The sequence below is a fragment of the Fundulus heteroclitus genome, chromosome 24 (assembly GCF_011125445.2).
Source record: "Fundulus heteroclitus isolate FHET01 chromosome 24, MU-UCD_Fhet_4.1, whole genome shotgun sequence".
NCBI classification, from domain to species: domain Eukaryota; kingdom Metazoa; phylum Chordata; class Actinopteri; order Cyprinodontiformes; family Fundulidae; genus Fundulus; species Fundulus heteroclitus.
The window spans coordinates 5820040-5844613 of NC_046384.1; the positions used below are offsets into that span (position 1 = coordinate 5820040).

The 24574-nt window shown below is 38.2% G+C and overlaps 4 protein-coding genes across 4 annotated transcripts; all 4 read right to left on the reverse strand.

Moving 5' to 3' along the window:
* Nucleotides 1-6221: 6221 nt before the first annotated feature.
* Nucleotides 6222-6824, reverse strand: LOC118557750 (gastrula zinc finger protein XlCGF57.1-like; the record flags this gene model as incomplete). Its single annotated transcript, XM_036128034.1, has 1 exon — nucleotides 6222-6824. A coding segment is annotated over one exon (603 nt), but the record flags the coding sequence as incomplete, so codon positions are not given.
* Nucleotides 6825-6976: 152 nt separating this feature from the next.
* LOC118557746 (gastrula zinc finger protein XlCGF49.1-like) lies at nucleotides 6977-8012 on the reverse strand. Its single transcript, XM_036128028.1, has 2 exons — nucleotides 7421-8012; nucleotides 6977-7139 (listed from the first exon to the last, which is right to left on the reverse strand). Exons 1-2 carry the CDS (start codon nucleotides 7961-7963, stop codon nucleotides 6987-6989), a joined length of 696 nt encoding a protein of 231 aa, XP_035983921.1. The 5' UTR covers nucleotides 7964-8012; the 3' UTR covers nucleotides 6977-6986.
* Nucleotides 8013-8155: 143 nt separating this feature from the next.
* Nucleotides 8156-17041, reverse strand: LOC118557742 (gastrula zinc finger protein XlCGF7.1-like; the record flags this gene model as incomplete). Its single annotated transcript, XM_036128022.1, has 2 exons — nucleotides 16994-17041; nucleotides 8156-8997 (listed from the first exon to the last, which is right to left on the reverse strand). Coding segments are annotated over exons 1-2 (888 nt in total), but the record flags the coding sequence as incomplete, so codon positions are not given.
* Nucleotides 17042-20204: 3163 nt separating this feature from the next.
* Nucleotides 20205-22434, reverse strand: LOC118557969 (zinc finger BED domain-containing protein 1-like). The gene is made up of 4 exons (XM_036128506.1): nucleotides 22350-22434; nucleotides 21157-22250; nucleotides 20788-20866; nucleotides 20205-20575 (listed from the first exon to the last, which is right to left on the reverse strand). The coding sequence occupies exons 1-4, from the start codon at nucleotides 22432-22434 to the stop codon at nucleotides 20205-20207; spliced, it is 1629 nt and encodes a 542-aa protein (XP_035984399.1).
* Between the last annotated feature and the right edge of the window lie 2140 nt (nucleotides 22435-24574).

The window sequence follows — 24574 nt, forward strand, 5'->3', positions numbered from 1 at the left end:
TATTATATCAATTAAACTGTATTTACTTGCTCTTTTTGCATACTTATCTGCCATCTAATCTCGTTTTATTCCTATATGAGAAGGAATCCATATAAAATAAACAATTAATCCCATTGCTTGAATTCTGAATTTCTACCAATAAATCCAGTCTGCTATCTGAATGTCTTCTTCCTTCTTCTTCTCTTTTTTAATGGCGGTTTGCAAATAACTTATAGGTGCAAACATCGCTTCGGTGTGCATTACCGCCACCAACTGGTGAGGAGTGTGGGTCAGAATGGCCCTATTCCTGAATATATTCATATTGATATATCTACATCTATAATATTAATTTACAAATACTAAATCCTCCTAATTTCCTCTTCTTTTACTTAATAGCAGATTGCAACCATGACTTTTAGGTGCATACTGCCACCTACCTTATCGGGTAATGTAGATTGAATCATATCCAATGTGGAAATTTATCGTCTTTCTATATTTTATTAAGTAATTGTAATATTATCTTAAGTACTTTCTCAGGTAATTCCTGAAACATGATGTAACTTAACTTATCTTCTCCTGTTGCACTATTTCTGATAATCTTTAACACTATTTTCAATTCATTAGTATGGATTTCTGCATCTCATGTACTCATACATCTCTGTTTTCAACGAAAATATTCTCTATATGTGTCTATGAATACGAATGATCACCACTATGCACACTAGCAAATTTCTTTTGTTATTGCAATTGTTCCTTTATCCTATAAAACTGACAGTTTAACAAATACTTTCTTCCCACTTACTTTCTTTAACATTGACCAAACCTCTACTATTTTAACTTTTTCTGCTTTAGTAGAACAATAATTCCTCCATGCGTTCCGTTTACTACTCTTAATAACTCTTCGGACTGAGCACTCTAACAACTAGTCATGTTTTCATGGGTCAAAATTTTACTTAACACTGTCATTGCTCTATTTCATTCTTTAATTGCTTTTTTACATTCATCATTCCACCAAGGCACTGTTTTCTGTTTTCCTCAGACTGATTTATATGGTATACTATTTAATGCTGCATTTAAAATTAGATGAGTGACGTCAGAAGTACATTCCTCAATATCTGCCTTCATTGTAATTGATTCTGCTGATATGTTGCATATTTCTTTAAAATTTTCCCAATGCGATTTTTCAAACTTCAATTTCTTATGAATAGGCCTTTCTTGTGTATCTATTTTTACATTTATTGAAAATATTACTGGATAGTTATCACTTCAAATACTTGTGCTTTCCTTAACAATCCATTCACATGAATTTGCCAAATTACTAGATAGTAGAGTAAGATTGATACACAGAAGTGTGTTAGAAAGTATACAAATTCTAGCACCATTTCATTATTTATGCATACTAGTTTTCTAACATCCATCAATTCTTCCACTACTTCTCCATACGGACAATAAGTCACCACTTAAAATTAAATTTTGGAACTACAAACGAAACACCATTCCTATTATTTGAATCTTTTGAAGCATCCGTAAAAAATTTTACATATCCATAATATTCTTCATTTATTTATTGTTGAACCATACTTGAATCTGAAATATCCTCTTTTTATTTCCGTTTATACAACAAAGTTAAATCCGTATCAATTTCAGGCAACATAGATGGATGAATTAATGATCTAATAACTGTTTTACTGACATTTATTTGAGATAATTCAAGATCTGTTATATTAGAATCTGCTATCAATCCAAAAGAATTTAATTTCTTCTTCCCTTTTTCCCAACATGGTTTTAAAATTTCCTTACATGAATTTCACAATGATTTTTTTAACTGAAACCAGTAAGTGGAAAGTAATTGTAATCTCCTCAATTGTAGTGGCATTTCTCCCATTTCTATTTGTAATGCTGATGTTGGTGTTGTTCTTATGGCCCCTGTGCATAATCTCAATGCTTGATACCGAACAATATCCAATTTTTTAAGTAATGAAACCGATGCTGAACCAAAAGCAATACATCCATAATCAAAGACAGACCTAATCTAACCTGTATAAATGGATTTCAATGCTTTCCTCTCAGCTCTCCATTCAGTCCCAACCAAATACCTCATAACATTTATAACTCTTTTGCATTTATCAATCATCATTTCAATATGAACTTTCCAAGTTATCATTCCCCAGATATTTGAAATGTTTGTTTCTCTACCAACTGACTCACAAAACGATTGCTAGTAAACTCTTTTTACACATTTTACAGTTCTTTTGACTATAGGTTGTGACCTTTTATATTCAATAAAATACTGAAAATTCTGCATTTTCTTTAACGTTCTAAACACTTTATTTTGAGATTTAATCGCACAGTCACATTCTTTTGTCTACCATGGAACAATTTTCTTCTTCCCGCTTCCTTTTTTTCTTTGGATAGATTGTCAAACTGTAACTAAGATGGCTTCACAAACAGAAACATTTATATTATCAACATCCAAATTAATATCAACCTTTTACTACTATTACAAAGTGTTCTGTGAGCATTAAAGTCTTCACAACACATGACCTTTCCATTTATATTTTCAACCAATTGACTCATTTCCTCGAAACAAAGTTTTTTACAAGGATTATAAAAATGTAATATTTTAATATTTCCATATTTAATCCAACTTTCTACAGCTATCCATTCTAATTTTTTCCCTTTTCCTAGAAATCTATATTGAACTCCCTGGTTTATAAAGATTATACATCCACCACCACCTCCCTTTTCCCAGTCCCTTCATACACTATTATATCCCTTTATCACAAAATCTAATTCTGTTTTAAGCCACGTTTATTGCACACAAGTAATATCGGGTTTATTTTTCAAATAATTTATGTAGCCTTTAAACTCTTGGCCATTACTTATTAGGGAGAATCATATTGTTCCCCCCCCCTGTTTTACCATCAGTCTCAAGCTTTTTATTTATTAGTTCCCAAGAAAGATCCTTTGCAGAAAATTATTTTTCTGCCCCTTTCACAATAATTCCGTGTTTACTTCCACTTGATCAGTACAGTTAACAACACAAGCCATAAATAGAATTAATTTATCCACTGCAATATCCAGTCCTGACATAACTCTTTGGTTTTGCTCTGGTCTTGCACTCTGATGAATCTGTGAACCTCCTTGAATTATTCTTTTTCCTTCCAGGACCTTCTCGGCTGCTTCTGCACAACTAATGTTTTCAGCTGTTTTAAGGTGTCGTACTTCTGCTGCTCTTTTCCTGGCTTCACAACATCTACATGCAACATTATGCTGAATCATACGTCATGTCATGCAAAGGATTGTGGGATTCCTTATAGCTCCTTAGCACCGGTAAGAGACTATGCTAAAGGAACTATGACAGGAAGCATATAGGCTTCTTTCCTACTTCCTTCCTTACTGACTGCATTATTCGGACAACATTCCCGCTTTGGCTAAAGACTTCTTATCTAAATGATGTTTTCTAATGGGACGGTCAAAAGAAATCAGCCAAGATATCAGGACGAGAATTATGGACTTGCATAAGTCTGGCTCATCTTAGGTGTAATTTCTAAATGCCTGAAGGTCCTGCCATCATACCGCTCCAGAATGAGACTGTATATTGGCCTGAAATGTGCACACCAACCAAAGAACAAAAGCAAAAGACTTTGTGAAGATGCTGGCTGAAGGAGTCAGAGGGTCTCATTATGTAAAGCAAGACAAGTACTGTACTGACATGGGCTGAAAGGCTACTCTGGCAGCAAAAAACAGGTAAAAGTCAGATGACGTTTGCAAACCCACACATGGACAAAGGTATTCATTTTTGGAGACATGTCTTGTGGTCTAACACCACTAAACCTGAGATGGTTGGCCTTAAGGACCATTGTTATATTTGGAGGCATAAGCTTTCAAGCCTGAGAACACCATCCCAACTGTTAAATATGGGTTGGTAGCATCATGTTGTGGGGTTATTTTGCTGTGTGCCAAAATCTCCTTCAATTGAATAAAAACAAAACGGAAGTAAAAATTCTTGCGCACAGCTTCAGGCTGCTTCAGCTACTTACCACAGATCAGGCCCAAATCTGAGTGAACTAATGCAGGGGTTCTCAGACTTTTCGTGGCCAGGGCCCCCTTAGCAGCGAGAACATTTTTCCAAGGACCCCTTTAGATCACTCATGCTGGTAGCATTTTTAAAACAGCCTTTTGTACAGTTAAACACTTCGGGAACTATATATATATATATATATATATATATATATATATATATATATATATATATATATATATATATATATATATATATATATATATATATATATATATATATAAATAACTCAGACATTTGCTGCTCTCTCCATTTGCCAACCACTGTCAATGTTTTATTTGATTTGTTAATGTTTATTTATTAAAATTAAGAGTTTTGCAATGTTTTTTTTTTAATAACGGTGTCATTTTTATCATGTAAAAAAACTAAAAGGCTATTTGGACTTCAATAATAGGCCCAAAAAAATAGGCAGCACATAGAGGATAAACTGATGTAAAAATAATCAGCATCTGCCCACAAAAACCTGTATTGATCGATCACTAACTAATATGCTGAAGGAATAAAAATAAAGATTTTAAGACTTGATATTCAGAAGACATTTATTCCAGGTATACTTTCACAGGATGTTTTCTTCACATATAACAAATTCAAGCTTCCAATAAAATAAGTTTTGAGAAGACTGAAAGAAAATCCAGTGAATCCTATTTGGTCCATTTATCAGATTAAAGACTCTTAAATTGTTCAGCTTTAGCACAACAAACATCTTAAACTGTTGGTAGAAAACCAAAAACATTCTTATAAATATCTGCGTCAGGCTTTGTTACACACAGTCAAGTCACTCATTAATGACATCAATAACCACTGGACAATTAGTGTGAAGGATGAGCCTGTCTCTCTCCACACAGTTTATTCTTAGAGGCATGGATGACAAACTCTTAAGATCATCTTCCACTTGTAAACGAGCTCAAAGACTCTGCAACACTTTCCCACGAGACAACCATCACACCTCCAGGTGATAAAGCAGTGCGTCATGTTCAGCATCCAGATTTGGGGAAAAGTTGACCTAAAAGCCGTGATTGCAAAGCTCTGGATTTCACAAAGTTAACTGCAGTGATAGCTGTGTTCAGAACAGAAGATCTGGGTCCATGTCTTTGGAAGCTAGTGCCTGATGATGCAGGACACAGTGGGTAGCTATAACGTGTGTATTGATGGATTTTATCCACGCTTTAACTCTGCTCTTTCAGCCAGTCATCACTGCTTTTAGTTTAAATTTGTAGTCCAATTGTTTATAAAATCATTAATATTTCCTCTTAGTTTCTCTTGCGTTGTCTTTGTACTGAAATGTGCTATACATAAAACTTGGATTGTATGGTTTTTCATGTGTCTGTTTAAATTAGATTTGTGGCTAGATCTTTGTCCACATAGACCAACAAGAAAAATTCTCCTGTCCAGTGTGGATTTTCCTTTGTGTCTTTAAAGTTCCTTTTTTGTTAAATCTTTGTCCACACGCAATAGAAAGGCTTCTATCCTGTGTGGATTTTCATGTGACTGTTTAACATTAATTCGCAGCTAAATCTTTTTCCACATAGATCACAACAGAAAGGCTTCTCTCCTGTCTGGCCTTTCTTACATTCCTTCTTTGTAGAACATTTCTTATATCCAGAGTCTGAAAAGTGTTTCAGCTCAGAGAGATAGTGTTCTTTGTAGTCCAATTTGTTTCTGCTTTTATTTTCCTACATTTATTCATGTAAAGCCCTTTGCATTGTCCATGTACTGAAATGTGCTATACAAAAAAGCTTGCCTTGTCATGCATTGTATGGTCAATTTTGTGTATGTTTAAAATAGATTTGTGTCTAAATCTTTTACCACATAGATCACAAAATAAAGGCTTCTGTCCTGTATGGATTTTCATGTGTCTGTTTAAAGTTCCTTTTTGACTAAAGCTTTGTCCACATAGATCACAACAGAAAGGCTTCTGTCCTGTATGGATTATCATGTGTGTGTTTAAACTAGATTTGTGTCTAAATCTTTTACCACATAGATCACAACAGAAAGGCTTCTGTCCTGTATGGCTTCTCATGTGTCTGTTTAAATTTTGTTTTCGACAAAAGCTTTGTCCACATAGATCACAAGAGAAAGGCTTCTGTCCTGTATGGATTCTCATGTGTGTGTTTAAACTTGATTTGTGGCTAAATCTTTGTCCACATAGATCACAAGAGAAAGGCTTCTGTCCTGTATGGATTCTCATGTGTGTGTTTAAACTTGATTTGTGGCTAAATCTTTGTCCACATAGATCACAACAGAAAGTCTTCTGTCCTGTATGGATTTGCATGTGTATCTTTAAACTAGATTTGTCTCTAAATCTCTTTCCACATAGATCACAACAGAAAGGCTTCCTTCCTGTATGGATTTGCATGTGTGTGTTTAAATGATATTTTTGACTAAAGCTTTGTTCACATAGATCACAACAGAAAGGCTTCTGTCCTGTATGGATTCTCATGTGTCTGTTTAAATTTCCTTTTAGACTAAAGCTTTGTCCACATAGATCACAACAGAAAGGCTTCTGTCCTGTATGGATTTTCATGTGTCTGTTTAAAGTTCCTTTTCGACTAAAGCTTTGTCCACATAGATCACAACAGAAAGGGTTCTGTCCTGTATGGATTTTCATGTGTATGTTTAAAGTTCCTTTTCGACTAAAGCTTTGTCCACATAGATCACAGCAGTAAGCCTTCTGTCCTGTATGGATTCTCATGTGTTTGTTTAAACTAGATTTGTGTCTAAATCTTTTTCCACATAGATCACAACAGAAAGGCTTCTGTCCTGTATGGATTCCCATGTGTCTGTTTAAATTTGGTTTTTGACTAAAGCTTTGTCCACATAGATCACAACAAAAAGGCTTCTCTCCTGTATGGATTCTCATGTGTGTGTTTAAAACAGGTTTGAGACTAAAGCTTTGTCCACATAGATCACAACAAAAAGGCTTCTATCCTGTGTGGATTTTCATGTGACTGTTTAACATTAATTTGCAGCTAAATCTTTTTCCACATAGATCACAACAGAAAGGCTTCTCTCCTGTCTGGCCTTTCTTACATTCCTTCTTTGTAGAACATTTCTTATATCCAGAGTCTGAAAAGTGTTTCAGCTCAGAGAGATAGTGTTCTTTGTAGTCCAATTTGTTTCTGCTTTTATTTTCCTACATTTATTCATGTAAAGCCCTTTGCATTGTCCATGTACTGAAATGTGCTATACAAAAAAGCTTGCCTTGTCATGCATTGTATGGTCAATTTTGTGTATGTTTAAAATAGATTTGTGTCTAAATCTTTTACCACATAGATCACAAAATAAAGGCTTCTGTCCTGTATGGATTTTCATGTGTCTGTTTAAAGTTCCTTTTTGACTAAAGCTTTGTCCACATAGATCACAACAGAAAGGCTTCTGTCCTGTATGGATTATCATGTGTGTGTTTAAACTAGATTTGTGTCTAAATCTTTTACCACATAGATCACAACAGAAAGGCTTCTGTCCTGTATGGCTTCTCATGTGTCTGTTTAAATTTTGTTTTCGACAAAAGCTTTGTCCACATAGATCACAAGAGAAAGGCTTCTGTCCTGTATGGATTCTCATGTGTGTGTTTAAACTTGATTTGTGGCTAAATCTTTGTCCACATAGATCACAAGAGAAAGGCTTCTGTCCTGTATGGATTCTCATGTGTGTGTTTAAACTTGATTTGTGGCTAAATCTTTGTCCACATAGATCACAACAGAAAGTCTTCTGTCCGGTATGGATTCTCATATGCGAGTTTAAATATGATTTGTGGCTAAATCTTTGTCCACATAGATCACAACAGAAAGGCTTCTGTCCTGTATGGATTTGCATGTGTATCTTTAAACTAGATTTGTCTCTAAATCTCTTTCCACATAGATCACAACAGAAAGGCTTCCTTCCTGTATGGATTTGCATGTGTGTGTTTAAATGATATTTTTGACTAAAGCTTTGTTCACATAGATCACAACAGAAAGGCTTCTGTCCTGTATGGATTCTCATGTGTCTGTTTAAATTTCCTTTTAGACTAAAGCTTTGTCCACATAGATCACAACAGAAAGGCTTCTGTCCTGTATGGATTTTCATGTGTCTGTTTAAAGTTCCTTTTCGACTAAAGCTTTGTCCACATAGATCACAACAGAAAGGCTTCTGTCCTGTATGGATTTTCATGTGTATGTTTAAAGTTCCTTTTCGACTAAAGCTTTGTCCACATAGATCACAGCAGTAAGCCTTCTGTCCTGTATGGATTCTCATGTGTTTGTTTAAACTAGATTTGTGTCTAAATCTTTTTCCACATAGATCACAACAGAAAGGCTTCTGTCCTGTATGGATTCCCATGTGTCTGTTTAAATTTGGTTTTTGACTAAAGCTTTGTCCACATAGATCACAACAAAAAGGCTTCTCTCCTGTATGGATTCTCATGTGTGTGTTTAAAACAGGTTTGAGACTAAAGCTTTGTCCACATAGATCACAACAAAAAGGCTTCTGTCCTGTATGGATTCCCATGTGTCTGTTTAAAGTTCCTTTTCGACTAAAGCTTTGTCCACATAGATCACAACAGAAAGGCTTCTCTCCTGTGTGGATTCTCATGTGTGTGATTAAAGCTGATTTTGCCATAAATGTTTTGCCACAGTCTTTGCAGCTAAGCGCAACTCCTGGGTGGCCTTTCCTACATTTATTCTTCTCTGTAGAACATTTCTTATATCCTGAGTCTGATAAGCGTTTCAGCTCAGAGAGAGGGTGCCCTACATCACTGTCTTCTTCATCCTCCTCAGTGTCTTCAGCCTCTGAAGAAATGGAAGCATCTCCATGATCTTGTATCTTGATGGATTGTCTTCCATCATTTTCTTCTGGAAGCTCTCTGCCTTTAATTTGGTCTGGGTCATGCAGGTCGGCACGAGGTTTGTGGTCTAAAGAAGCTTCTTCTTTAACGATCACCTTCTCCTTAACATCTGCAGGAAACATGTAAACATATTTTGCACATTAGAAAACATTTTGATCTTAGCCAGAACTGAGGCACACTTTAAGATATATTTAGGGAATGTTGTTAGATTAAATTCTTTGACAGAACATGCAGAACAGTAAAACACATAATAAAATGACAAGACTGTTATAAAAACTCAGTTCTTTGTTGAGCTACCTTTTTTACATTAAAGTGCTGATGACACTTTTCAGCCATGCTTTTAAAACAAAATGTTAGGCTTTGTCCAATGTGCTTAATGTGTCTATGTCCAAATATACAGCACACCAGATTATAAGGCGCGCCATCAATTTTTGAGAAAACGTAAGGACTTTAAGTGTCCTTTACAGTTCGAAAAATAATGTAATAAAATGAGAGCAAGAAGATGTCATTTTATTTAAATGTAGAAGTTTTGAGTATTCTGCCACAACATGACAACTATGGTATTTTGATATCATTTTCTGATTAATTCCTTCTAAAAACTCACCAGATGATGTGAAAATGTTATCCCACCCAAAGCTATTTTTCCAGCCTAACGCGTTCAAAATAAGCCGGATGGGAAACACTTTTTATTTTAGGATTTTATTGAGATTTTTTTGCAGCACTGTAGGAGTGGTCACAGAACCCCTGTTCAGCCCGAAGCAAATAAAATGTTTGCTCAATAAGTCTGCACCCTATAAAAAAATAGAAAGCCCCCCTTTAGTTTTTTCCTGCAGCCGAGCACAGTCCATGAGCCACGGGGACTGTCTGCAAAAGTTTTATCCATCGTCAAGCGTACCAATCGCCTGCATTTCTTGTGACAAATTCTTCCATTTCTCACACATTCTGCCAGTGGCACAAGGAGGGGGGAATAGTAGCATGTTTGTTAAGCTACACAGCAAAATTGGAAGAGTTGTTTTGAGTTGATTTTACTGGTGTTAATTGTTCTGGTGATAACAGGAGTCACTGTGTGTTAATTGTGGTGTTACATTAACACTGAGAGTGCTTAAAAAGCTCTGTGCACTGTGTTGTTTCAAAGAGTTAACTGCCTAACACTGACTGAGAGTGACATTCCATATCCGGTTCTTTCATCATGTTGCACACTCGAACAAATTAATGTTGAGACATGCGGTGGTTGTGAATTTTCTTTTACTTTACTTCTCCCTGAAAATGCCAACAACATTCATACATAAGACGTGCGTCACACTATGGCTGTTCTTTTTCTAATGAGTTTACGTTCTCCAACAGAAATTTTATGTCAAACATACAGTGCCTTTTGGTAACTTTTCCATTACTTTTGCTAACCTGAAAATGCCAACAACATTCATACATAAGACGTGCGTCACACTATGGCTATTCTTTTTCTAATGAGTTTACGTTCTCCAACAGAAATTTAGGACCCAGGGCTGCCCTAAGCGCCTGTTCAAAACTGATCCATTTTTTAACTCATTTCACTCTCAGCCAGAATCGTTACCTAGATAGTATATATGAACGTTCAGCTTAACATAACACAGTTTTTTTAATAACAAAACAAAATATTTATAGGAGAGGTAACAGAATAGAATTGTATTTTAATGGAGGGGGGGGAGGAGGGGGGAGGGGGTGTCCTTGATTTAAAGTCCCCATCAACTGGTCCCCCACAATCATTCTTCCTTTTGGACGACGGACATCTTGCCGCTCTTTTCTACCTGTGAAATAGATGATTGCTTAAAAAGGTAAGAATCTTAATATATTAATGTGACGTTAGTTGTGTTTCCAAGAAAGTTTTAAATAGGCACATCAGCCTGCTGTGTGTGTAAACTGGCCAACTACAAACTTTGTGTTTCGGCTAGGCTATGTAGTCTAAGAACTAGTTGGTAGACGAACCAAGAATTTGCATAGCATAAATAAATACGTAATATATAGTAACCTAAGCCCAATCTCCCAAATGTTTTCTTTTCTGTGACAAAATAAATGTATTTTGTGGAATCGAACGGGTGGCCAAGAAGCTGTTAGGATATCGCGCGCACGTTGTATAGCCTATGCTAGTTTGACATGGACATTTCATTCTGTTTCCGTTCTCCAAAATAACCTAGAACTAATTTAGTTATATAATTTAACTAGGTACTTAGTTATAGCAGACACCAGCGAATCTGTATTGCTCCTTAAACCGCCTCTGGCATTAATATCTGCCAACAGTGCCTTAACTTTGCTAACTGTGGGCGGCAGCGTAGGCTAGGCGGGGAAAGCAATCCCATTTGTGAAAGTGTACTAATTGTTAGCAGCGAACATCAAGGCATTTGAAAATGCACCCGTTACCTCCGCCAATTTCTTTTTGCATGTGTCTATGTATCGAACAATGCACGCATCTGTATATATCTTGACATACTTAGTAGAAGTCAGCAATAGTGTGTGTGTAGCAGACTACTACTGTAAATCTTGTGCAAAATTCTGTTTCCCTGTGAAAATCTGTTCCCCCTGTGTCGGGAGCGCGCATTGCAGCCAGAGAGGCGGATCTGACCATTTTCAAGGCGCTCCTGATCATTTTTCGGTAAAAACAGCTCATATAATCATGTCAACTTTGTAACATTCAGTTTAATCGGTTTCTCTTTTTACAAATTTATAAAATGAATACATTAACAAGGTCTTCTTGCGCTGTTTGGTGTTGTTTTTTTAAACGCCAAGAGAATCTGTATTTCTCCAACTTTTGTCCCTTCAGCCTGACAGAAATAAACGTCACCAAACAGATTTCCAACACATAGTGTATTTTTAATTTTTCATTGCTGATATAAGAGGATGGAAACTGGCTGATAGCAGGGCACACAAATTAGAATTTCTGGTTAATCCCCTTCTAATGTAAAATATGAAATATTACTGGATTAAGGACATTTCTAGTATAACATATCACACATATCAATTTTAGAGAAATTGGAAACAGTTGCTCTTTATTTCCCAAAGATGTGGGAGGAGGAGAGGAGAGAATGGATGTTTCAGCTCCCTGAAATAATCTGTTCCTCCTCCATAACATGGGAAGAAGTAAATGTACCTGCAGGTCTTTAAATGTGCTTATTCCTCTCACCATCAACAACAACAAATCCTGTTGATTTGGTCATATTTACTCTTTATTTGCAAAAATTAAACGGGGGTAACAGTTTTTCTGTAAACTGAAATAATCTGTTCCTCCTCCATAACATGGGAAGAAATTCATTTACCTGTAAGTCTTTAACTGTATTTATTCCCCTCACCACCAACAACAAATCCTGGGCATTTGGTCATATTTACTCTTTATTTGCAAAAATTAAAAAAGGGGGGGGGGGGGGGGAACCATATATTTCAGCTGTTTTAGCTGCCTGATATAATCCATTCTCCCAAAAACATGGGAATAAATTACCAGCAAGTCTTTAACTGTGATTCAAAAACATTTGCTCTTCATTTCACAAAAGCAAGAGGCCTTGGAATTTATATCTTTCTCATTTCAAAATAAGCTTTCTGGAAAAAAAATTCCAGTGGTTTGTTTTTAATTATTTTCGTTATATTTGTAAATAGTTAGATAAACCTTTAAACCGAAAATACATTTCATAAAAAGTAATCAAGCAAACAGTCATATTTATAATAATATAGTATAATATAATAAATGTTGCAAAAATGACTGTACTTGGGCCGTACTAGAAAATATTTGTTTATTACTTGGTAAACTTTCATGGAAAGATCAAATTTGGCAATAGGCAGCCCAGTTTCAATGCAGCAGCATAGTTGCAGTAACTTTTTTGACCATTTCCTGCACAGCGTACCTTTAAAAATTGTGGTATGTTGATATGGCATTTATAAATATATTCCAGGTTTTTCCATTCGAGGACGGCATGTTGCTGAAAGTTAAATATCGGAATGTGAAGAAGTACATCAGTTGGCATTCCACTACTGCCAATAAGTGCTTTTCTGTCAATCCCCCTTACATGTATTTCCAAAGACATTATTGTTGCACATCTGTTTTTTTTTTTTATGGCACAGATATCTTAATATGACACATTTGACATCGACTGTAAAGTACAACAGTAATACTGTATACAAGAATGGCCATATATGGCCATTGGTCAGATTTCAGCTTGTCATTGTTTCTCTTCTTTTACAGTGAAAGAAAAGTTTGGGCTTCCTGATGCCACTGAGCTTGAGGTGTTCGATGATGCGGACACAGCAGTTGACGAAGACATTATTTTAGAACTATTGGAAAAAAATGACAGAAAGATAAATAATTTCAAAACTTTTCCCACTTAAATCTAAACTATTATTGTATGCAATGTAAGTGAAAAACAAACTTAAATCTTTAAATGGAGAGGATGCACACCCTTAAACTTAATACTTTGTTGCAGCACCTTTGGCTTCTATTACAGCACTTGATCTTTTTTGGGCAAGAGTCTATCAGTATAGCACATAAGCATTCCAAATCTGCCTCTACTGTGTACAATCCTCCTCAGATTGTCCAACAGATGTTCAGTGGGATACAGGTCTGAACTCTCTCTGGGCCATTCCAAAACCTCAACCTTATTCTGGTGAAGCCATTCTTTTGATGATTTAGTCGTGTGCCAAAGACGGTTGTTGTTCTAAAAGATGAAGTTCCTCCGCATCTTCACCTGTCTAACAAGGGGCCACGGTTCCACGGCCCCCGTGGAACTGGTCATAATTCCCTCCTCCCTGACTACAGTGCCAGTTCCAGCTGAAGAACAATTATATAGCATGATGCTGCCACCACCATTCTTCACTTTATGTATGGTTTTACCTTGGTGATGTAGAGTTGTTTTTGTGCCAAATATACCTTTTGGAATTATGTAAAGGGGAAAAAAAAAAAAAAAAAAGCTAAACCAGGGTTTCATCAGATCATAACACATGTTCCCACATGCATCTGGGAGATTACAGTTGTCTTTCTGTAAAATGTACTCCACAGGTTGAACTTTTTGGACATAATTCCAAAGGGTATGTTTGGGGCAAAACGTCACCCTAATAACACCATACCTAAAGTGAAGTATGGTGGTGGCAGTATTGTGCTTTTGTGCTGTTTTTATTCAGCTATAACTTGGGCCTTAATTGGGGAGGATGGAATAATGAATATTTTGACAAAGGCCGTGGTAGTGGCACAGAACTTTTGACCCTCTGTTAGGAAGGTGAAGATGCAGATGAACTGCATTGTTCAGGTTAATAGTTCAGATTAAAAGGTGGAAAAATCTGTGAATTTATTTGTTTTTCTGTCATTTTCTTTACATAACAAAAACCTGGAATTTGAAGAGGGGTGTAGACTTTTAAGACCTACTGTACATATGTACGTAATGTTTTCACTCTTTGGTACACCTGGCAGTGTGACAGTGTGAAAGTAAGCTATATATGCTGTACTCCTTTGCATTGTGATCAATGCACACTATTAAAATTGGTTATAGGTATGGAATGTATAATTGCCAGAGTCAGCTTTGCATTTATTCTGCCCATTGCCAAATTGGAACTTTCCATGAACATTAAAAACACTAATAGCTACTTGTCTTTCACAACATTACATGTTACCACAATAGCCCATGTCAAAACGGATACTACCACAGTCATATATTAATCAAAGGATGTGCTGTACAGATTTCTTTCCTTTAGACCACTCAACGCCTTCTACTTCTGATACTGCATCTTCTCTCACAGATACCTTGTCCTTATCAAGCGACAGCGACGTAAGAGAAAAGAGCATTTCTACAGGTTGTAGTAGACTGAACAAAGACGGAAGCCCATCTGTGGAGAAAGCTCCCCTGTCAGAGACCGCAAAAAAGGTAACATTTTAAGGAAAAAGTCATGTGTTGTTTGTAAACATACCTCATTTCTTTGGCAAAGACATAGGCAAAGTTTCTATCCATACTAATACTCCCCAATAGTATGATCAAGCATTTGTTTCTCACCTACAAATGGAGCAGGAAAACCACTCAAATGTATCGTGTGATGCATGACACTTACATGCTTAATTATGTTTAATAATGATGATAATTACTTTTGTGTGTTTTGTGTAAGCAGATGGTCAAAAATGCCTTGCTTCGGAAATCTGGAGGACAGGACATTCTTGAAGAGTATAAATCCGAAAACACGCTGAAGCACCGCACTAGGAGGCAGCTTGTCAACATACTGGCAAGTGATATGACTGAGAGACATGGGTAAGACCTAGCAATTGAACTTTGACATGAGTTTAGATTTGTGCAAAATATATTCTCCTGCCTGTCAGAACTAAGTGAATTTTTTGTCTTGTCGCTACAGCCGGATTCCCTCCCGTCAACAGAAGGAGAAGTATGCGCTGGGCATCATTTCACTTTTTCCTGCACTTAAGGATCCCTTCTCACCAAAAGGATATGTAAGTTTTGCATTGATTTTTAGGAGTCAGTAGAAAAAATTACATTGGAAGGTGGCTAATGTGACCGCTAGGATGGTTATTATTGCATATATTTCATATTTTAGTCATAGCTATAATAGCCTGACTTATATAGGTGATTTTTACTTTTGTTTCCATTTGCTGTGCGAGACGTAACACTATTTTGATGTTCTTTCATTTGTTGTAGGAGCATTTTTATGATGCACAGAAAGGTACTGGATATTTGGCGTGGCGTCTGAAGACAATGAGCAGGACTACAGCGAAGAGGCCAGCAAAGGAGCCATCATTGCCTAAAAACCAAGGGCCAAAACGGAGAAGACAAGTGACAACACTGCCTGGACAGCTTGATGGTGACGACTGCAGAGAAGCCATTTTAAATGAATTTGATGGCCGTAAAAGTCCTCAGAAGGCCGTACTATGAACACAAACCATTATTTTCCCCTGCATTTTAGGTCTGTATTGAAGGAAGCCACATTTAAAACAGACCCCACCTTCTCTAAGTCCCCTGAATATAACTTCACTGTATTGGAAATGCATTTTCTGAGATTCACAAATTATGTCATATTTAATTTGAAGCTGCACAACATTACAATCATATCTAATAATTGATGACATCAAAGTGTTGGAGAGTCATGGAATTAGTTTGCCATATTCAGCTGTGAATGTCCACGGCACAATTTCCCAAATCACAGGCGATAATTTAGGCATACATGGGATCATGGATGTTATCGAGTCGTTCAGTGGACGTTACTTTTGTCGTTTGTGTTTGATTGAAACAAGTGATGCCCAGAATGTTTTCAGTGAGGATGACCCAAAGATTATCTTGCGAGGTAAAGAAATCTTTGAAATTCATTGCAACAAGTTACAGTCAAATCCACAAAAGTTGCATGTGTGTGGTTTAAAAAGGAATTCAACTTTAAACAGCTTACAGTTCTTTCATTGTTCCCAGATGCGAAGATAACCGTTTACGTCTTGCTAATCGTTGCACAGGTTCTCATTCGATCATTAACTGTTTACAGTGTTCTCAAATGCTAAGGTAAGTTGCACATGCCTTAGCTAGGATGAAGCTGCACTACAATATATATTTATCGCAGTTTTTCCCCTACCATTCAACAAGAACACTTTGGATTAGACAGGTTTGTTCCTTTTTCTTCTTCTCTATTTTGCCTCATTGCTAATAACTGTGTGTAACTGTCCATGTGTTTGCAACTGTGACACACAAATTTCCTGCATTGCAAGACAATAAAAGAATACTTATTCTTATTAATTTCTGTATGTAGTCTAAATGATGGCAGGATTGGTCCTCCATAGCCAACAGCCAGAATAAAACATGCAACCACCTTTCTGGACAAGATAAACCAAAAAGTTGTTTGGAGGAACTTTCCCAGGCAGACAGACAAGAAGAACTTGATGCTAAATGTTGCTATGCATGCTAAGCTAGCATTAGTAGCTACTATGCTACATGCTAGCCTAGCATTAGCATCCCATGTGCCACATGCTAAGCTAGCTAGCAGGCCTAGCCAGTTTTCTGGGGGAAACCCTGCAACGAGTTCTGATGAAGAGGAGGAATCCATCAGCTGCTGAAAACGGCTCCTAAACTTTAGCTCCATCCACACAGTTAGCATGAAGAAGGAAATCTCCAAACCTAATCGGTGCAGCAGAACTCTGGGCTGGAAAACATCCCCCATCATTGGTGTCTTCTCTGCTGCGTCCTGCCGCTCTTTGAGCTCCTGCTTCCCTCCAGTTTCTCCGCTGTGCCTCCAGCTGCTGGACTTCTTTCCAGACTTCATCATCTGCAGCAGCTGCTGCTCTCTTTCAGATTCACCAACACTCCAAATTCTGGCCTCACAGCAAAACAAGGACAAACAACCCGGAGGGATCAATGCGGCTGTGCTGCTGGGAAGAGGGAATGGAAACAATGGAACCGGAAATGTCTTCTTCTTCTTCTTCTTCTTCTTGATTTTTTTATTGGCGGTTGACAAATAACGTTTAGGTGAGCATTACCGCCACCAACTGGTATGGAGTGTGGACCGCATGACAAAAAAAAAAAAAAAAAAAAAAAAAAAAAAAAAAAAAAAAAACTATATCCTATTATACAACCTACTCTGTTTCAAAAACTCAAATATGACCTGGTATCCTCTGCTTCCTGATTCCTTTCGCAATAAATCAACAATATCAAGTTTAATTTTCATGTTACTAAGTTTACTTGTCAACCTGTTTCTCTGAATCCAATATTTATTACAATTCAAAATGACATGTTCCACAGTCTCATCTTCCCCACAGTCACATTTCCCTGTCTGATGTTTACCTATCAAAAATAATGATCTATTCAATCCAGTGTGTCCGGAAATGTCTTCTTCTTCTTCTTCTTCTTCTTCTTCTTCTTCTTGAGTTTATTGGCGGTTGGCAAACATCTTTTCGATGTGCATTACCGCCACCAACTGGTGAGGAGTGTGTGTCAGAATGGCCCTATTCCTAAAGATATTCATATTTATATATCTATATATCTACATCTATAATATTAATTTACAAATACTAAATCCTCTTAATTTCTTCTTCTTCTTCTTCTTCTTCTTCTAAAAGCAATGAATCAAAGACACCTCGAGAACCGCGCAGTTTGTATATGGACTGATAAACTTGCTGGTAGAGCACCCCAGTGGAGGACTTTATATAAGCCTCCAATTAAAAAGAGAACTGGTGATCTCCAATGGAGGATTTTACACGGTGCCATCACCACAAACTCTTTTTTATCCGTTATTAATCGGGCTGTTTTAAATGAGTGTCCTTTCTACAGTCTGTCTGAAAATGTTTTTCATGTTTTTACGGACTGTAACAGACTAAAGACCATTTTTAGCCTTTTAACAAATGTTTTTAGTCTTTTTGGTACTGTTTTTACTACTTCTTTATTTATTGGAGGAGTGTGCCAAAATAAAAGTAATAAGGCAAAGGCCAGACTTTTAAACTTTTTAATCAGTGAGGCAAAGATGGCTATTTATTTGTCTCGTAGAGACAGACTGCAGGGAGGACCTCACCTTGATGCTGTCGCTCTGTGGAAGTGCAATGTTAAAGCCAGAATAGGGTAGTTCACGTGTGACGTCCCGCGTGACGTCAGCGCTACATCCGGGTCCCGCTGGTAGGCAGAAAACAGTACTGTTCTCGTCTACTACATGACAAAACGGGTGATTTAGAGCGTACTTTTAGTTTGTTTATTTATGGAATCTAAGCAATGCCTACGACTTGTTGTGCTCCAGGTTGCACAGAGAGGCATTCCAAATCGTTGGATGTACGTTTCTGTCGTTTTCCAAAGGAGGAAGGACGAAGAAAGAAATGGATATTTTCAATGAAAAGAGCGCAGGCAGACACTCCCAATGGACTGGGGGGGCATCGTACTACGACAGAATTTGCAGTCTACACTTCATCTCCGGTAAATACAACTTAATTCTGCTCTAGTCATTGTTCTACTTAAATAGCGGCGGAGGGTACACAGATCGCTACACGGGCCGTAGAAGCGGTAGCAGCAGCAGCCAAGCAGCAGCGGCGGAGCAGGCAGCGGCTGCTCTGCCAGTTCACGGGCTGCAGCAGCAGCCAGCGGCTGCTGCGTAAACACTACACGGGCTGGGCCGGGGCGCCGGCCCGTGTAGCCGCCCCGGCCCGGCTACACGGGCCGGGGCGGCTACACGGGCCGGGCCGGGGCGGCTAGCAGCAGCTAGCAGCAGGGGCTACAGCCGCTGCTGCTGCTATTACGCCCCGGTTCACGGGCGCTAGTATTTCTGTGTTTACGCTGCAATGTCGCCGACACCGCCACCCATTTTAACAAGACAAAAACACCTAAATAATCCGTAGTGAAAATTTTTTTTTTAACCTACCGGGCCTCTGCTGAGACGCGGCCTGTGTCCGACGCCGCTTTGTGCTGTTGCACAAACATGTGTGAACAATAGGGATGGGAATCTTCACCACCAAGGCGATACGATACACATCTCGATACACAGCCAACGATTCGATACATTCACGATTCATGGAATTTCTAGTGATAAGATTCGATACGATTCTCCAACCTCCTGCGATCCGGTGTGATACAGAACGATCTAAATTTAAAATGCTGCGATACAGTGCGATACGATGCGATGCAATGCAGAAGAAAAGTACACCATGGACTACATAGTTCAAGTTATGGCACGCAAGCTAACTGTGCCTTTTATTTTGAAACAAAGGAAGTGCAAATTAGAGAGTGATTGTCTCTCTGAAACTTTATAAGTGTAAACTTCAAACAAAAATAAGATTTCTCTGAAGTGCATGTTGTCCAACAATTAAAGCAAAGGCACAAAGGCACATTTTCCAGTTAAGCCTTTAAAAAAGTGCTTGAAGTTTATACATGAGGTAAAACAAATAAAATGCCCTTATACAAAAGGTGCAGGCCAGGATATTCCATCTATTATAAAAACTAAAAGAAAAACTTAACACAGGGACACATCGCATTTTCCCCCAAATATACAATGCACACCATTGACAAGTACACCCCATTTGAAAAGCAACATTTTGAACAATATTCTAATAGGCACACAAGTAATTTCCAAAATGTGCATAGGTAAAAATGGTATGTCCAAAATGTGCATACAATATCTGAAGAGCAAACTAAGGTTAATAATCTAACTGAAATGTCATTTTCCATTTACTCAGTGCACATTTTGAAAATAACATGTCTACTTATTGAAATATAGTTCAAAATGTTACGTTTCAAAAGTGGTATACTCATTACCTCTGTGCCTCTGTAAAATGATTAATCATTCTGAACAAATGATCATAACAAGGGAGTAACAGTTCCCCATATGTAAATTAAGACAAGTGAATCCCAACATTTAACCCAGATGGGTCTTTTTCAAATTATTTTTAAGAAAGATCAATTGATCAACATGGTCAGGGTGCAGGAGACTACGTTGGGCAGTGACAATATTCCCTGCACTGCTAAAGACACGCTCAGAGCTCACACTAGTTGCTGGAATGGACAAGTAATCCTTAGCTAAAGCTGAAAGGAGTGGCAGGTCCACCTGCCCTTTCCACCACTGCAACACATCACCGCCTAGTTCTAAGGAATCTCTCTCTCTGTATTTTAAAATTTCATCCTTAGCTTTCTCCCTCATGGTCTTCAATGGCGTTCTTGTGGTGATGAACTCTCCAAACAGCTGGTCCATGGCAGTCTTCTTTTTAGGAGAGGGCGAGGCATCATCATCTAAGGAAGACATGTACAAGACTATTAGTATATTGAACAATATGAGCAGTCAACACAACACAAGACTACACACTGTTTAACAATGATAACATACGAGTCAACATCTGTTGTGCTGTATTTAAAAGATTATCTCCATGCCCATGGACCAATAAATAAGTATTTTTTGTCTCTGTTAATGAACAGTCAATTACTCATACACAGTCAACACACACCTCTCCGTTCCCTGCTGGGGCTTCCGTCGCTGCCTCCCTCATCTGCCTCTCCTTCATACAGTGCAGCACTGTCTCCTGTCTGACAATCCAAATCAAAAAGAGTATTTTGTTGTCAAAATGTAAATAACAAGTCTTAGCACAGAATATAATAGCATTTGACCAGACTCCAAATCAAACATAACACTGTACATATTATACAGACAAATTGAACATAAAAATGTAGAGATCTATTGTGTGTGTGTGTGTGTGTGTGTGTGTGTGTGTTTGAGTGAGTGAGTGAGTGAGTGACAGAGACAGAGACAGAGACAGGGAGGGAGGTGGTCACATTCTATAGGCCTAAAGTAAAAGGAAAAAAAGTCAATAAATTACCTGCTCGTTCATCTTCACCACCTCAGATGTTATTTTCATGAAGATGAGGTCTCTGGAGTCCACATCAAGGAAAGCCAGGTCTTTGAATCTGGGATCAAGGCCCGATGCATTGTAGAGGAGTTCTTGGAGATCCAAGTAACGATCAAAAAAATCTTGTCTGAAGCGCTGCTTCATATCTGCAATGATTGGCAGGTCAGTGTTGTCTTCGGAGAAGTGTTTGTGGAGTTTGGCTTGTATTGGGGCGATCATTGAGATGGTTGGGCTTTTTTCTTCACTCAAAAGTGTGGTGGCCACTTTGACAGGGGACATCAGCTTGATGATTTCCTGGATCAGAGTCATGTCGTCCTCATTCACTGCTAACAGGCCCTCTCCCCTCCTGATCCTTCTCGACAGCATAGCGTTCAACAGAGCAGGATGTTGCTCCCAGAATCTCTCCAGCATGTCCACAGAGCTGTTCCATCTTGTACAGACATCGTGAATAAGTTTGTGGTTGGGTAGGCGTAGCTGGGACTGAATTTTCCTCAAAACCTCAGCAGCTTGTGGGCTTTTATGGAAGTATGCAACAACCTTCCTCACCTTCACCAACAATTCGGACACCCTGTCCACCTTCAGTGCCTTTTGCGAGGCCAAGTTTAATGTGTGGGCTACGCATCGGACATGGGGTGTTATCTCTGCGCCAGCCCCTGCCACTAGCATGTTTCTTGCGTTGTCTGTCACCAAGGCAGGTTTTTTTTCTCCGAGGTTCCACTCGCGAAGTACATCTTGCAGCAACGCAGCCAAGTTGACCCCAGTGTGAGACTCATTAAACACTCGCGTTTGCAGGACGTGAGACTGCATGTCCCACTCTTCGTTCACGTAGTGTGCCGTAACAGTAATGTAAGAATCAGTGGCACAGGAGGTCCAACCATCAACCGTTATTGACACCCTCTGTGCACGACCCATTGAGCTGAGAACATCCACTTTCACTTTCTCGTAAAGCGCAGGAACTATTCGGTCCGAAAACACCCTTCTGTCTGGTATGCTATACCTTGGCTCCAACACTTCAAGCAGGTATTTGAATCCCTCGTTTGCTGTAATGTTGTACGGTTGGATGCCTTTGCAGAGGAAGAAAGATAAGGCGTCCGTGATAGAATTCGCCCGGGCAGAATTGCTTGCAAGTGGCGCTTGAAAAAAATGAGGTATTCGTGGCTCACGTGAAGTTGTTGGAGTAGCACTGCTAGCTGACGTCTCCGGGGACTGAACTACTGTACTGTGGTGCCGCTTCAGATGTTGCGACATATTTGTTGTGCTGCCTGTATATCGTACCTCTGTTCTGCAGTGTTTACATATGGCCATTGTCTTGTCCAACTCTCCATCTCGTTTGTAGAAGCCAAAGTCTTTCCATACCGTTGACCTAAAGCGCGTAACCGAATGTATTCTCTCTGTTTCGTTTTCCTCCATGCTAACGTGGTTTCTAGCTTGCCGCCTCTGTCCTCTTCGAAAGCAAGTTTAGACCCTCCTACTCGCGCGAGGCTTCGGGCGAGACTTGAGTGGCAGAGAGACTAGCATGCACGCAGTAGGCAACAGGGATGGAAAGAAACGCAACTAAAACTCAAAGACACGTTTCTAAAAAGTTATAATAATAGAAGATAATAATCAGTTTGTATCGATGCAGGTAGTTTTGATACGATGCATCTCGAGTTTATGTGCGGTTTTTACCGATGCAGACGTTTGCAAATCGATGCAACCGTATCCAACAGGTCGTTCCGATGTTCCGACACGCATCGGTGAATCTTGCCATGCCTAGTGAACAACAGCCATCCATCCATCCATCCATCCATTTTCTGACCGATTAATCCCTCATGGCGTCGCGGGCGTTGCTGGAGCCTTTTTCCCGATTTAAAATAATTGTAGCCGTCCAGTGGTTTCATGGCTTTCGTGCTCTCTGTCTGTACTGGCCTGCCGTGTTTATAAGGCAGCTGTATATGTCATGGTACGGAGCGCTTGGCCAGCATTTCACAGACTCGCTCCGTCCCTTAAGGCTTTTGCTGTGTGGATCTGGCAATCTGATACCATCAACCATCAACTTACTCTTAAAACGATCTTGTAGTACGTTATCTAAAGAAGAAAAATACGCGGAGAACTCGTCAGTTTCTCTGTTTGCGTCCGCCATTGTGTTCGCCTTTTGCCTACCAGTCCGCCGCGCATGCGCGAAAAACCCGCCTCAAAACAATAACAATGAACTACCCTATTAGGCTGGAGTTTCACTTCCACAGAGCCACGCAGAACATGGAGGATTTTATGCAGTTGTGGGGTTTTAAAAAAATTTTATGTGAAGTGTCTGAAAGAAAAGAACTTCAATTTAACAACCTTATTATTTAAGAATTTTATGTAAATGACACTTGGTTTTAACTCAATTGTTTAATTGTTTGGCCTTTTGTAATTAAAGTTTTGTTAAAAGTCAAAAGTCTTCTTCTTCTTCTTTTACTTAATGGCAGATTGCATCCATGACTTTTAGGTGCATACTGCCACCTACCTTATCAGATAATGTAGCATGAATCATATCCAATGTGGAAATTTATCTTCTTTCTATATTTTATTAAGTAACTGTAACATTATCTTAAGTACTTTCTCGGGTAATTTCTGAAACATGATGTAACTTAACTTATCTTCTCCTGCTGCACTATTTCTAATTCCCTTCAACACTATTTTTAATTCATTCATATTGATTTCTGTCATCTCATGTATTTTCGTCACATTCTTTAGGAATAAATACATCTCTGTTTTCATCAAAAATCTTCTCCATATGTTTCTATGAATATTATCTAAATGATCACCACTATGCACACTAGCAAATTTCTTTCCTAAAACATTAGCTTTGTTATTGCAATTATTCCTTCATCCTATAAAACTGACAGTTTAACAAATACTTTCTTCCCACTCATTTTCTTTAACATTGATCAAGCCTCTCCTATTTTAACTTTTCCTCCTATAGTAGAACAATAATTCCTCCATGCGTTCCGTTTACTACTCTTAATAACTCTTCAGGCCTGAGCCCTCTGATAACTAATCAAGTTTTCATGGCTCAAATTTTTCCTTAACATTCTCATTGCTCTATTTCATTTTTTAATTGCTTTTGTACATTCATCATTCCACCAAGGCACTGTTTTCTGTTTTCCTCAGGCTGACTTATACGGTATATTATTTAATGCTGCATTTAAAATTAGATGAGTGACGTCAGAAGTACATTCCTCATTATCTGCCTTCATTGTAATTGATTCTGCTGATATGTTGCATATTTCTTTAAAATTTTCCCAATGAGCTTTTTCAAACATTAACTTTATTTCTTATGAATAGGCCTTTCTTATGTATCTATTTTTACATTTATTGAAAATATTACTGGACAGTTATCACTTCAAATACTTGTGCCGTCCGTCCG

Coding starts and splice junctions, on each gene's coding strand:
- LOC118557969 (XM_036128506.1), bottom strand. CDS start 22,434: ATGTCGCAACATCTGAAGCGGCACCACAGTACAGTAGTTCAGTCCCCG. Junction 22,251..22,349: donor TGCTACTCCAACAACTTCAC/GTGAGCCACGAA, acceptor TCCTCTGCAAAG/GCATCCAACCGTACAACATT. Junction 20,867..21,156: donor TGGTGAAGATGAACGAGCAG/GTAATTTATTGA, acceptor TTGGATTGTCAG/ACAGGAGACAGTGCTGCACT.
- LOC118557746 (XM_036128028.1), bottom strand. CDS start 7,963: ATGCAAATCCATACAGGAAGGAAGCCTTTCTGTTGTGATCTATGTGGA. Junction 7,140..7,420: donor AGAAGCCTTTCTGTTGTGAT/CTATGTGGACAA, acceptor TCTGAGCTGAAA/CACTTTTCAGACTCTGGATA.